Source organism: Sycon ciliatum, chromosome 8, assembly GCF_964019385.1.
Source record: "Sycon ciliatum chromosome 8, ocSycCili1.1, whole genome shotgun sequence".
Classification (NCBI taxonomy): Eukaryota; Metazoa; Porifera; class Calcarea; order Leucosolenida; family Sycettidae; genus Sycon; species Sycon ciliatum.
In genome coordinates, this window is record NC_088650.1 from 8,436,679 (window position 1) to 8,450,452 (window position 13,774).

Genomic DNA, 13,774 nt, shown 5'->3' on the forward strand with positions numbered 1-13,774 from the left:
TTTGCTCCAAAAAATCAGGTTTTTGAGCCACGTATTGGGCTGCACGGCGGCGGGCGAAGCAGGACTTTTGCCAGCACCCTCGTGACGTTGCAGATACATGTATGTGGCTTGATTATTGTAGTTGACGTTGATTTAGTGACTTTGGCAAGTAGTTTGAGTCGTGTCAAGAAGTCAGGTAGGATTCAGTACTAGGCAGTAGTGAAACGTGAGTGGTAGTCTTTGCCGGTTTCTGAGGGTATCCTGGATTTGGTGTGCAGCGCTGTGGAAATGGCTTGCTGTGGAGGTCCCAGCACTGGATGTTGTATCAAAGGTACGACCTCGTAGCACGTGCTAAACCTAAAAAAATTCAAAAATTGACTTGGGTCTGTGGGAGTGTGTGAGAGAACGCCCACTCGTTCCGTTGTGACAGATTCCAGGGCCTCGTTGAGGGGCCCTACCCCATCACCCATGGCTGCTTCTGGACTTGTTCTAGGTTTGAGTCCCGCGCACGAACAGAATGAGCACGAAAATGTGAAAAAAATTGTAAATGCATTTGTTTGGCTCCTGGGTGGCTCGCACACCGTGGCACTATGCCGGAAATTTGAGTTTTTCCGGCCTGGAAAGCCTGTCAGTGAGGCGCAAGAACTTGTAAATCATGTCCTGAGGGCCAGCATAGTGGCAGGAGTGTGTGGTCAAAATTTCACTCAAATCCATTGAGAAACACCAAAGTTACGGTCAATTGAATGCCATATGAAATTTATGGGTAGGCTGCCCCCTTAATGTGACACTACAGCCGCCGCTGAGCGCCACGTCAGATACAGTAATTTCTTGCAATACATGGATGCCAAACGATCTAGACCAAGTCTCGCAAATAAAGGGCTTGATGGGCTACAAGGTGAAAGTGAGACATTTAGATTTAACGCCAGCACCAAAACATATCGTGAGAACAAAATCCTTCTGCCAAACACAGCATGATCTGGCGCCATAAGAATAACAGATACAGCGAGTTGAGCGGCAAAGGTGTAGGTGAGATTATTCACCACCAGGACCAATGCATATTGTCACATTCAGTCATTGTCACCTTCCTAACACCTGTTTTCACACCTATGTCTTACACCTCGTGCCCGCATGTGACAATACGATAATATTGCAAATATTGTCGAGTGGAAGGTTCGATGGACTTCTCGTGTGCTCTGGACGGCAGTCGTGAGTCAGCCAAGTGAGAACTCAAGTCGGCAGGAAAGCGCGAGCTCCCACGTAGGGAGCAACACACAATTCCCCAAGTATCGCCGAAGTCGCACCAACCTCTTCTTCACATTGTGGTCCCCACCGCGGACTTGCGAATTAGATGGTTTGGAGGCAACGATGTTGCTAACGGTCCTCTGCGCTTGTTCTTCACCTCCATGAGCGACACTGACTGACGCTGCTATCTGGTGTTCACGCGAGGTGTTTCTCGCGCTGGAAACGGAGCATCTCTGTAAGTTTGTATCCCTGGCGATGTTTATGCCGGCCGGGAGAGCAAAATAAATAAATAAATAAATCTACTATATAAGTGGTGCAGGCAAAATCTTCTTCAGCCTATTCAGCCTATTCAAGCTCAACTGATGAGGGGTGAATTCCCCGAAAAACTGTGTATTCAGCAGGGAGTGGTTCTTTCTTGCAGGTTTGCCGAGTGGAAGGTTTGATGGACTTCTCGTGTGCTCTGTATGGCAGTCGTGCCGAATCCGTCAAGTGAGAATTCAAGTCGGCAGGAAAGCGCGAGCTCCCACGTGGCCTCGTGAGGGAGCAACACACCCTATGCCATGGTCTATGCTAGTTCTCTGCAAAACTTCACCAGCCACATCGCCACCATCACGACAAAGTTCCGCCAGCGAGTAGTCTTGCTGATCCACATGACCAAGCGTATCACCAGATCACCCCAGCAGTAGCCAGCCGCTTGTACGCTGGATATGTTCGACCTGTGGTTGAATACGCCTCGTCCCTCTGGCAATTTCAAGTCTCCAGTGATCAGGCTACTTACTACCTTTGAACGGCCTACAGGCAAGAGTGGCACGTGTAATCCTGCGGCAGTATGGCGTGTATCCTCCTCAAACGGAGCCGAAAGCCTCACTTTTCGCGCACCTCCAGTGGGCCCAGTCTCGCATGGCGAAGACACATTTCAGTGCCTTCTTGAGCTCCACCACCTTCTCCATGGCCAGATTACGACCCTGGAGGACCTAGGCCACACAGTATCAAACAGCGCCAGGCGCCCCCAACATCTACTCCCGCCTGCTGGAGCTAGCACATACACCCGTGCCACCTTTCTCTTTGTCACCACTGCCACATGAAACTCCCTCCCTGCTGCCATTCGTGCTGTATCCAGGCCAAATGTTTTATCGCTCTTGTCCGCACCCATTTTGTGGCACCCGTTATGAGCCCTCGGTTTCATTCCACGTAGAGTAGCGTTTAAAAGCTGTTGACGGAGACTCCCTCGATTTAGGCTAAGGCCTGTGGAGAATCCATAAATGCAAATACAATGTCCTTCTACTCTAGCTCAGAATACCAGCCATGTGCTTTTGTATTTAGAACGGTCAGTCTGTTCGCGTCTAGGCATGCCATGCATCTATTATTATTATCGGTAGGATAGTGATACGTATCTAATATTGACTGAGTACGAGGTCAATATAGGAAATAAAAGCCGAGTAAAAGACCGAGGCGAAGCCGAGGTCTTTTACGAGGTTTTTATTTCCTATACTGACCAAGTACGAAGTCAATATTAGATTTATCACGACAAACAGTCCGTATTTCAAATTCCAGAACGATAACCTCATGAATCCCGGTTTTATGATTGCACAACCGTTGCACCACCACCTACGGCAACGTCTGTAGGGCCTTCCCTATCAAAATAATAAATTCTACTACTACTACTACTACTACTACTCATGCAGTGACAATGCTTCACTAGGCACCAATCAACTGCGCAACCCCTAAGCAGTCAAATATAAGCAGTCAATATAGCCCTAAGGAGTGAAATATGCAGGAATATTTGACTGCTTAGGTATGGCAAAAATCTATGCGAGTCAATACTAAGGGGCCGTCCAAGGTTACCAATAATATTTTCAAAACGAAATGTTTTCGTTTGTGGGTGGGTGGGTTTGATGGAGTTTCGTTTTGAAAATAATTATTGAATGCTGATGGAGAATGCCCAGTTACTTCTGGGTGTCGAAAATTGACATCAATATTTTATTGGAATTCGTTTTACCTGCAGTAAAGGTGGGTGCGTGGGTGGGGGCTGAAAAATACTAAAACTTTTCGTTTTGTAAAAACAATCGGTAACCCCGGAGTGATAAATAGTAAGAATACACCTCAGTCCTGAATCATCCACTACGTCCAGTCCTCCACTGAGCTCCGTTGGAGCGAAACAGCTGCATTGGAGGGTCTGTGGCATTAATGATGATTAATGATGCATGTGCAAGGTTGCCCAATTGTGTAGTGAAGAAAAGATAGAGGCCAGGTGCAGATACCAGCCTAATTTTGTTCCAAACTTGTCTCAGTGACTACTGCCAAATACAACTACGGTAGATGTATTGATGTAGCCGAACCACGCACCAGGATGACGATAGTGATATAGTAATAATTGATGTTTCGACAATAAATGTTTTCTTCGGAGAGATAACAGGGTTAATATGGAGAGAAGAATAGATGTATGCCAAGACAAAATTGCCTAAATAACAGTGTTGTTTAACTTGTCAAAAGTTCAAGTGTCGATAAAAGCACACACTTACGCACACTCGATAACGCATGACACAATGCATGCATACAAATTCTGTCCGCAGAGATCTGCATGCGCGAGAGCAGCGAATTCTTGCACTCAGTCAAGACAAAGTCCAGAAGTCAATTCCAGAAGACAAGACAAGACAAGACAAGAGCAGTCAAGACAGGCTATGTAGTCTGGGAAGGTTAACGTTAGCTTGTGAAGAAAAGACTGTGAAACACTGCAAAACCAACAGTCATCTCCATTCGTTTGAGGGGAAAGTGCAGAGGGGAAAGACTCGTATAATTATTATACATGTACAGGTAATGGCGTTGCATGAGAACAAGACATGTGCCACCAGACCGAATCCTCCGGCGAACAGGCTCACCACCGCCTGTCATGCAGCACGGCAGCCAGCATGCATGCACAACGAGCGCACTCGCGCAGGCCGAGTCGTTCGCAAAGGCGCACGCACACCAGCCTGCACAACGATGGACGGTAGACCAGACTCGGTAAAGCGAACGCGGCGCGAGCTTGAATCAAGATGGCGCCAGCACAGAGCAGTGTTGCCGGCGTTACCGTGTGTGCTGCCGGGTTATGCTCGCAGCCCCGAGACGTATACGCCGAGAACGGCAACAGCTAGTGCGGAGAGTTCACTCACATGACCAATGGCAATGCATCCCTGTTCAGCGTCACGGCAACCGCTGGCACAAGCTAGTCTACACGAGCACAGGTTGCACGGCATCCGAGTGCTTATTGACACTTTGAAGTTCATGCAGATGCATGCTGTAGTACTGGCGATAGGGTTGGATAGATACATCGGCCATAGTACCTATCACATACTCTAGCGGAGGCCTGAATGGTGCTACGGTTTCATGCTGACGCGGCGCCCGACATGCTTTGATGTTCACCGGCTAAGGTCCTGATCGAAGCAGGCGCTCTACCACGGCCGGCAGCGGAATCAGTTCGCAAAGTCCAACTCAAAGTCCTCGTCAGAGTCGTCGGCAGTAGTCGTGGCCATGCCTGACACGCCCCGCTCATCGTGCTCGCGCAGCAGCTGCTTGGTCAGCTCCGGCGATGAGAAGTACTGCTTGCCGTCCGTCTCGTACCAGGTGTGAGCCGCCGCCTTCTCCGACTTGGTGACGGCGGAGAAATCCAAGCTGGTCACCGTGCGCGGCAGCAGCGCTATGGCCTTGTATCTGTAGAGCGGCTTCTCGCACACCGGGTTGCAGTGCATGGTGAAGCGCAGCAGCTTGTCGCAGAACTGCAGGTGCGCCAGGCCGCGCACGTTGCGCACCTTGTTGCTGTGCAGGTAGAAGATGGTCAGGTGCTTCATCAGCGAAATGTACTGCACGCCACAATCACGAAAAAACAAACACAGGAAGTCAAGTTTAATAGAGGCCATCTGGCATTATCGATAATTTTCACGGAACTAAAAAGTTTAGTTACGACCCTTCCCCATCCACCTCCCAGAATGAAAAATATACTGACTTGACAGCTAGAATTGATTGATGTTTCAGCTACCAATATTTTCAAAGCGAAACTCCTCGACCCACCCACAAGCGAAACTTTTTTCCTTTCGTGTAAAAGATTGCTAATTCAATCCTGGACTTACAAGCACTCTACACTACTACAGTCCGTTTCAAAAAGATTAGCAATCAGGTTCAGTGTCTGCTCTAGGATTGTAGGACAGCCGGGTACCCGTGTACCTGGCGCAACCATTTCAACCGGGTCGGAGCCGGGTACACAATGTACCTGGCGCTGTCCCACCAGCCGAGTCACATGCTATAGGCCAGGTCATTCAAACGACGGGCAAACTAATCATGACTTACTTGGTTGGTTGGTTTATTTTAATTCGGAAAATAAACGGAAACTATGCCCAATGTCAATGATATAAAGGCGAATGGATAAGCCTCATTTAGAAAAGAGAGGACAGGAATTAGAAAATTACGAAAGAAGAAGAAGTAGCTGACACATACAAGCCATGTAGTCAGTCCTTTCAAAGTTCGAAAGTGTAAAGTACCAACCGGGTCACAGGTGACCCGGTACTATATTTTCAACCGGGTCCAAGCGCCGCCCAACCGGGTGGATTACCCGGCTCACCCGGCGCTGGAGCAGACACTGAGGTTTTCTCACACTCTTCAAGTAATACACACGCACCATTACATTCATTCACACAGTATCACATTCATCTGCCACTACCTTTCTCACATACACTATATTCACACATTGCAAAGGTGCAAACTTCGCTTTTTGTACTTGTTAGCTGCTGTATTTCTACCTGAAGCCATATTAGCTACATGTATATAAGTGTGTGTTTTAGTTATTACATTTTTATGTGACGGCGTTCCACTGATGACAGTCACAAGAAAACGTTATGGAACTTGACTTTCTTCATTTTTGCTGTTGTTATGAGTGCACAATTTATCTTATTTATTGCCCGTAACGTAAAGCAACTTGGAAGAATTAGTATGTACGTGAAGCAACTTGGAAGAATTAGTATGTATGCGAAGTGTATCGGGGGATGCATGGAGGGCGCGCGATAGTGCGGGCTCGAATCCCAGGTTCTAGGGGCTCCCGTAAGAAGACCATAGGTCTGTGGGAAACACCCTAGTAAAATAAAAGTTCATAATAATAATAGGTTTTGGTCTTAAAAAGTATGAAGATCAGGGAAATTTGGACAACAAAGTACATTAAAGGGCTTGTTAGGACACGGCACATTGTTCTGTGAAGGTTTCGGAACAATTGGACTAGCCGTTAAGGAGTTAGAATTTCGGCCAGGTTTCGGGCCTCTTCCCATGGTTTACAATTTTCCCTGGAAGCCAGTATCGATTTTTTTTATCAAAACCCACGATTTATCTTTTCCTTTTTGGCCTTGTGGTTATAATTATGTTGTCTGCTGACCATGAAGTTGTGAGTTCAAATCCCAACCTATCTTCAAGTCCAACTTTTTTTTCATTGTTTTGGTAATCAAGCTGGTACAAGACAAAGCCTTGAAGGTGGCTGCACCAAACGACTTGCTGTTGGAGCTCGCGCTTCCTGCCGAACTGACTGGCACTTGACTGGCTAATGCCATGTGAACACACCCACAATACTGAAACTGTGTGAGTGAATACGGAAGTCATTGCGCTGTAGCTACGTGTTGAATACACCGGCACATCGATCGATCGATTTCTTTTTGAGAATTATTTTAGTATTTCAAGATCGCCAATTTATTTGAATTTAGCAGTCAACGCCGTCTTCTATCAGCTTTCACACGGGATAGCTTTGCCAAGCTTTGCCAAGTTGGGAATGAGTCTATGTCGAATTGTCGATGTCGTTTTCGTCACATGGTGAGAGTAAATAATTGAATCGCAGCTCAAAGAAATTATTTGGTGACCCATGCCGTTCGTCAACATTTACCACACTTTCGACATGTCCTCTCTGACTCCATATCGATACGAGGAAGAACTCGTTTGTTGTAAACCAGAATATCGAAGTGAGTGAGTTATCATTTTTCATGCTTTCGTGCGGAATATATCTTCGAGTTCACAGTGAGTTTTTCCAGGCAGCGCTCGAGCGCTCATACGGTAAGACGGCAAACTCCCCGGGCGATCGCCAGGGTTGCTAATCCTTTTGAAACGGACTGTACAGTTGAGCTGTGCATTAGATATCCAGGTATGATGATGACAGCATAGCACAGGGTGGACGGAGGATACCACTATAGCTATAGCCAATTAGTCAAAATCAATATTATAGTTTTACTTCCTCCGCGTCATCGAAATTGTCGCAGTTTGACCAGTGACTTGTCACTTGTTACTGACAACTCCATAAGCTAAACCATTCAAAAATTATTACACAGGATGATAGTCTGAAGACTAGAGTAACGTTCCAGGACAGTTGGACTGAAAGTGTTCATGCCGAGATGAAGTCTTCGTCGTCGCTGATGTCAATGGACGCAAAAATATCGTTCCGAAATATTTCAAGGAAGGTTGAAAGTCGGTCGCGCCTCATCTCAAACGCTTTGACTTTCTCCACAGGACAAGAGCTGCGATTCTTGTCGTCTGCTAGCTCTGGATGATTTCTACTTCACCACCAACGAAGCCTAGTAAGAATACACGATCGTTGCGAGGTCGGTTGATTACCGTCGGCGGAATCACCTCGGAATCACCTCGATCTTGAAATGAACATTTTTTAGCCGTGGCATGACCATTTATTTTAGCTGTGTGGTCACAGCTCATGCAGGTAAGTGTTCTATCACGTCCAGCGCGCCCTCTTTGTCAGCATCACTGGTACGGCACCTGCGCGTGCATCACTAGCACTACATGTAGAGTCAACACGGCTCTTGCAGGTACATGTACAATCATGTACTGAGTGTCTCAGCCGGAGCGACAAATTTTATAGCTGTTGCATGCATTTAGTTTGCTGACCCCTCGATGTCCCACCAAGCGCTGCCACCTGTTCCACGAAGTCATTCTCACCCCAGCTAAGGTAAAACAGTGATGAGGCTTGAGTGAATGGTCATAAGCACGAGAAATGTGCAGGCTGCAACGCCTGACTGATCTCAGCGAGTTGAAATTACCATCGAAGCGACATCAGCGAAGAAATTGCGTCTAGTTCAAAAATTTCAGCTTCCAATAACAGAAAATAGAACTTTGCCGTCACCCTATACTGATGACTACCGCCTATGTCTGATTCCTTGCCTCTGGTACGAGTGCTGGTGAGTACTGAAATACCCCGTTTTATATCAAAAGTCAAACTGCGACAATTTCGATGACGCGGAGGAAGTATAACTAACTGTTTAAAAAGGCGACATGGAGACAATAATCTTAATAATGCAATGAATAAAACTATACTGCGCACTCATATCACAACCATAGCAACTAATAAAGTATTCCAGAACGTTTTCTTGTCATAATTATCAATGGAATTTGTGACTACTTGTAAAAGGAATGAATTCTATTGATAATTGAGAAAACGTTTTTTCCTCGGCTCACCATCTGAGTTCTTAGAAAACGTTCTGGAACACTTTATTCATTGCTATGGTTGTGATACGAGTGCGCAGTATAGTTTTATTCATTGCATTATTAATATTATAGTCCTTCTGGATGTAAAGAATAGAGGATGCTGCAGCCCACTGCATTTATTTGGAAATTAATGCAACGTATGCAACAAGTTACATGGTTGGTAGTTTGCTCAAACTCACGCTTGGTATCTTGGTGATGCTGTTGAAGGAGAGGTCCAGCCAGGTGATCATCAGCGGCTCGACGACAACGGCTTCGATGAAGAACTGGAACGTGGTCATCTTCTGGATGTGGTTGTTGGCCAGCTTCAGTACGTCGCTTTTGTAGCGCCGTACCTCTCGCTCGGCGAGTACGACTTCCGTGTCCGAGTCGCTGCTGTCGTCCTCGTACTTAGGTCGCTTGCGCCGCTGCTGCCGGTTTGGCCGGCGGATCACGTGCGTCGTGAGACTGTCTGCACCGGCGCCGTCTTGATTCTTGCCCATGACGTCCGTCTGTATGCGGCGTCGACACGAGGAAACAGGGGAGAAAAGATCGCAGAGTACATGTAAATCCACCAGGTAGCCCAACACAACATTCGTTCATGCAGGATACCCCTGACGACAATAGCAGTTCATTCAGAAAGAATCAAGCTGCCTACTATCACGTTAGGAAATCAAGGGGATAGGGTCAGTCTAGATCAATTCTACTTCATGAATAACAACTTCATGAATAACAACCTCATGAATAACAACCTCATGAATAACAACCTCATGTATAACAACTCGCGAATAACAACATCTATAGACCTAATTATCATTTCACTGCATACTTCAGTTCAACCTCACGAATCACGACAATTCGCTCACGCACGATCGAGGGTCGCTATTCGGCGAGGGAACCGGATAATTGAACACACATACTGCACGTATGCATGGCATATGCTGTAAATCGGTAAGCAACGATTTTCTTCCGGATGGCGAGGGATCCAGATAAAAACAGGACCGGATAAGCGAGGTCTGACTGCACATGACACAGACAACTGCTAAGCCACTCACACAACAGTGCTGCCGGGCGCCGAAGAACGGCCAGGCTAGAATTTCGCCAAGCACAGCATACCAATCAATGTAGGCACGGTGACTCTGACTGTGCATAGACCATGGTACATGAAAATACGAACGGCCTGGGCTACGAGGCTGACAAACAATGACATGAGCTTGGCTGCATTGCAGCGTGCAGTGTACTGGACAAATGCATAGTTCAATGCAGGGAGTAGTACACTGCCTCCCTGGTTCAAGGACCAAGTCGCGGCTCAAACCCACACTACAGCATACACATTTCCAACCTGAGGGCTATATCATGTCAAATACATACTGCAGACAACTGCAGGTGGTTGGAAACATGAGAGCCATTTCAACAGACGTGGACCTCCGGCATTGTGCACAGCAACAGGACAAACAGCTCCCAAGGCCTGCATTCTTCAATGACCTGACTAATGAGTTGCGATCCACACCGTCCTGCGCAGCTAAAAACGGGAATTTGTAACTCTTAGACTAAGCATCGTTGTCTTGCACACAAACACAGCCTTGCTGTAACATGCACCAGCAGAGGCCGATAACAATGACTAAATCACGTAAATGACAGCCGGGGGAAAGCATACGTGCATGTAATGATAGCCTGACCAAGCAAGTAAGTCATAAATTTTGCAAGAGACTGCGACATTTGTCGCATGAAAGTACGCGGCACTTCACACTTCACTGGTGTCCACTATGCGTGCAGTGTGATGCGACGTGATGCCAAGTAAGTTATACATTGCACAACAGGCTCATGCGAGATTTGTCACATGAAATTACGCGGCACTTCACACTTCCCTTGTGTCCACTGTGCACGCGGTGTGATGTGACGTGATGGACTGAACAGACGGGTGATAGAAACGTCGCCGCTGAGACACTACGGCGGTGTGACACATGCTTGTCCTCTCATGTGTGTCACTATGGCACCATGCATGTGCAGTGAAAGCCAGACTAGAGTCAGTGCCTGTCATTTAATTACTGTAGTAAGAGTACCATAATATTATCTCCAAAATCTACGCTTTCATGTACTTCAGGCCCTGCGCCAGTGCACATTCCAGTGTTCGGGCCAGAATACTGAAAAGCGGGAAAAAAACGTTCCGCAACAAAACCATTGCTACTTTGCTGAAGCAATGTAGCTGTAGCAAACCCCCACCGTTAGGCGCTGCATCTGCCGCTAGGGTTTATCGGGTGTTAGCGGCCGTCGCGAGTTCCCTTCGGGAACGGATACGATAGTTTACTTTTTTTAACTTTGCTGTTTGACATGAGCACGGGTTTAATTTTGTTCATAGCCATCCTACCATGTTATTATCTCCATGGCGACTATTCACATGCCTTAGGCGGGAAAACCCCTATCATTAACACTTACCACATCAGGGAAGTTCATGGTGGCCACCACGGACCGGGGAATTTCCCCGCGAGGTAGGATATCTATAGCCACTGTGCACAGGGTGAAAGTCGACGCATACACACATGCATGCACATATGCACAGATGCACACGCAGGTGTATACACGTGCACACACATACACACACACATACACATAATACCGACACACACAAGCACGCAAACGTTATGCGATACACATGCACCTGTGCTGTGGAGCCTTGATTGTGTTTTGTTGCTGCACAACTTGCTTGACCGCGTGATATACTGTCTTATGCTGCATAACCAAAGTGCATGTGGGTTAGGGCATATACGGGATTCAAAGGTATTTCCATTCGTGAGCAGGTGATGCAAGCACAATCTGCATGCAGTACTCGTATGAAGACTGGGCATGGTAAAACTGGATTCAGAAAGCCTGCTGTGATCTAGAGACAGGCGCCTAGTGCATGTGGGTGAAAAATAACGTTCGCACGTTCGCGTTACCACCGGCTATACAATTGTGTTCAGAAACACAACCAGCTTAGGAAGTTTCGCTTGTGCTAGGCCACCGCCATGCCGCTGAGTATACCAAGGCGGCAGGTGCAGCACGTAGCGGCGGGTGCAACTATCTTATAGAGGAGCTATGCGGATGATTTCATGGCGGGTTCTCTAATGGGCGCTAAGTATGCAGCGTGAGGTGCTAGTGCAAATACAGTGCTTTGTCAAGAGTCCACGACTTTGCCACAGCATCTCAACTGATGATGCAATGATGATGTAATTGCTTAACCTCTATAGAGATAGAGCTAGGCAATTGAAGCGTCTCCACAATGAGCCATTTGCAACCACAGCCGTGCCTGCTACTCCACTGGCTGGGCTCATGTGACGTCATGAACAGAACGCCGGGTCATGTGGCGAAAGTCGATTGGGAATGCCTGCTGCACGATACATAACAGCCTCCTCGGAGCGGGGATCATTCAACTGCAGCTCGCTGAATGGTGATCTTTCCTCTACTGAACTAACGTTACTTGTACACATGTACTGGGTCATCCTGGTCACAGGTTCAATGATTGTCTCGTGCACGTTATGCATGCATTGTAGAATCCTTGTTAGTAATAGTAAGTATTAGTTGTTACCCCATGACCCAAGCCAAGGACCCAAGCCAAGGGCCAGCACCGTACACGAGTCATGCACAGCCAGTAGTCGATTTACAGTCCTTGATCCTGGTCAATTTGATCCGGGTCAATTAGATCCTGGTCAATTTGATCCTGGTCAATTTGGGTTTTGCACCTTTTACCAGCCCAGTGTTCACAGGTCTAGGGCTGTGCAACGGCCCGGCACGTACTTGAGCGGCGCGACTGGATTTCATTGAACAGTACCGTACATGTACATGCAGCCCCCCCCCCCCCCCCCTCCCTCCCTCTTACCCTGACTTCGTTCTGCATCAGGCTCAATCCCTTCGACAGTTTGTGTGTGAGGGACGAGGGACACAAGCCTGGAGGGTAGATCCACACTGTCTATAAGTATAATAGTGCAGACACTGCAGAGTGATGCCTGATAGTTATGATGATGGCTACACTGTACTGCCTGTTACTTTAGTACAGTGCTGGCAACTGAAATCCGACCCGTGAGACCCTACACGGGATGGTAAAGCTACGAAACAGAGACCGCTACTAGTACTAGTATATATGCGGACGCACCGCTAAGGAGTCGGATTTCAGTTGCCAGCTAGCACTGTACCAATACCAGAATACCAGTGATAAATTTATTCCACCATAATCACTTTTTACTTACGCTCAAGCCGCTGAATTTCACGATAAGTCATGTCCAGTGGTGCTAGTCGGCGCTGCGTCGCTGTGCACGTCCGCGACGCGCCAGCTTCTCGCTTGCCCGTCGAGCGCTTGGCGCTGGCAGCCGGCAGCGACATTGCTCCGTGCTGGTAACTGGTGGCCACGATACACCTGGCAATGGGGTTAGGCCTGCCGCATCGATACTATTACTAGCCGGCGCTCTGAACGGCAACACGCAATGATCCGGAGAAAATAATTGATCTGCTTGTAACGTTATCGTTGTACACAGGACTAGCTAGTACTAGTACATTATTTTAGTAGTAGGAATGCTGCAACTGCTGACTGTTGTGTCTTTGCAATAATTTGGTGACAAACACGCTACTGCACTGTACTGGGCGGTTTTTCGTCCTGCCTATGGCTAAAGTCTGGCAACTAACTTGATTTCGAATGGAGTGCAGAAAGCGAGTAGCTACATGAGTTGAGCAGCAGCCTGCAAGGCTTCCCCAAAAGTGCAGAACGCTCTGCGGGTGGATTTTACTCCAACTGTTAGTAACTACCACCCGGGTAACTCTATAATTGCGCACAATTACAAAGTGATAAGTGCCGTCAACGGTCATCTCATCGATCTGGGACTGGGGGTGTGGAAGAATGTAGCCGGGGATGTCTTGTCAACAGTCAGCATGGCCCGGGCAACACAGCCGAGTCATCATCATGAATCCCCTCACTGCCCTCTCTACTACTGAGTCTGTGCAGCAGACAGTGCTGTTGATTGGCGTCTGTGGCCGTGTGGGCCGCTCTGTGAACCGGCATAAACAATGATAAAGGCATGATGACCGTGAAAACTCTGTGCACTCGGCCCGG

General features: G+C 47.5%; 1 protein-coding gene across 1 annotated transcript; it reads right to left on the bottom strand.

The window, feature by feature from the left end:
• Positions 1-3,584: 3,584 nt before the first annotated feature.
• On the bottom strand, positions 3,585-13,489 carry LOC135823199 (uncharacterized). The gene is made up of 4 exons (XM_065336045.1): positions 12,918-13,489; positions 11,131-11,201; positions 8,898-9,206; positions 3,585-5,060 (listed from the first exon to the last, which is right to left on the bottom strand). The coding sequence occupies exons 1-4, from the start codon at positions 13,048-13,050 to the stop codon at positions 4,674-4,676; spliced, it is 900 nt and encodes a 299-aa protein (XP_065192117.1). The 5' UTR covers positions 13,051-13,489; the 3' UTR covers positions 3,585-4,673.
• Positions 13,490-13,774: the final 285 nt, after the last annotated feature.

Coding starts and splice junctions, on each gene's coding strand:
- LOC135823199 (XM_065336045.1), bottom strand. CDS start 13,050: ATGTCGCTGCCGGCTGCCAGCGCCAAGCGCTCGACGGGCAAGCGAGAA. Junction 9,207..11,130: donor CCATGAACTTCCCTGATGTG/GTAAGTGTTAAT, acceptor CGCCGCATACAG/ACGGACGTCATGGGCAAGAA. Junction 5,061..8,897: donor GCATCACCAAGATACCAAGC/GTGAGTTTGAGC, acceptor TGTGGCGTGCAG/TACATTTCGCTGATGAAGCA.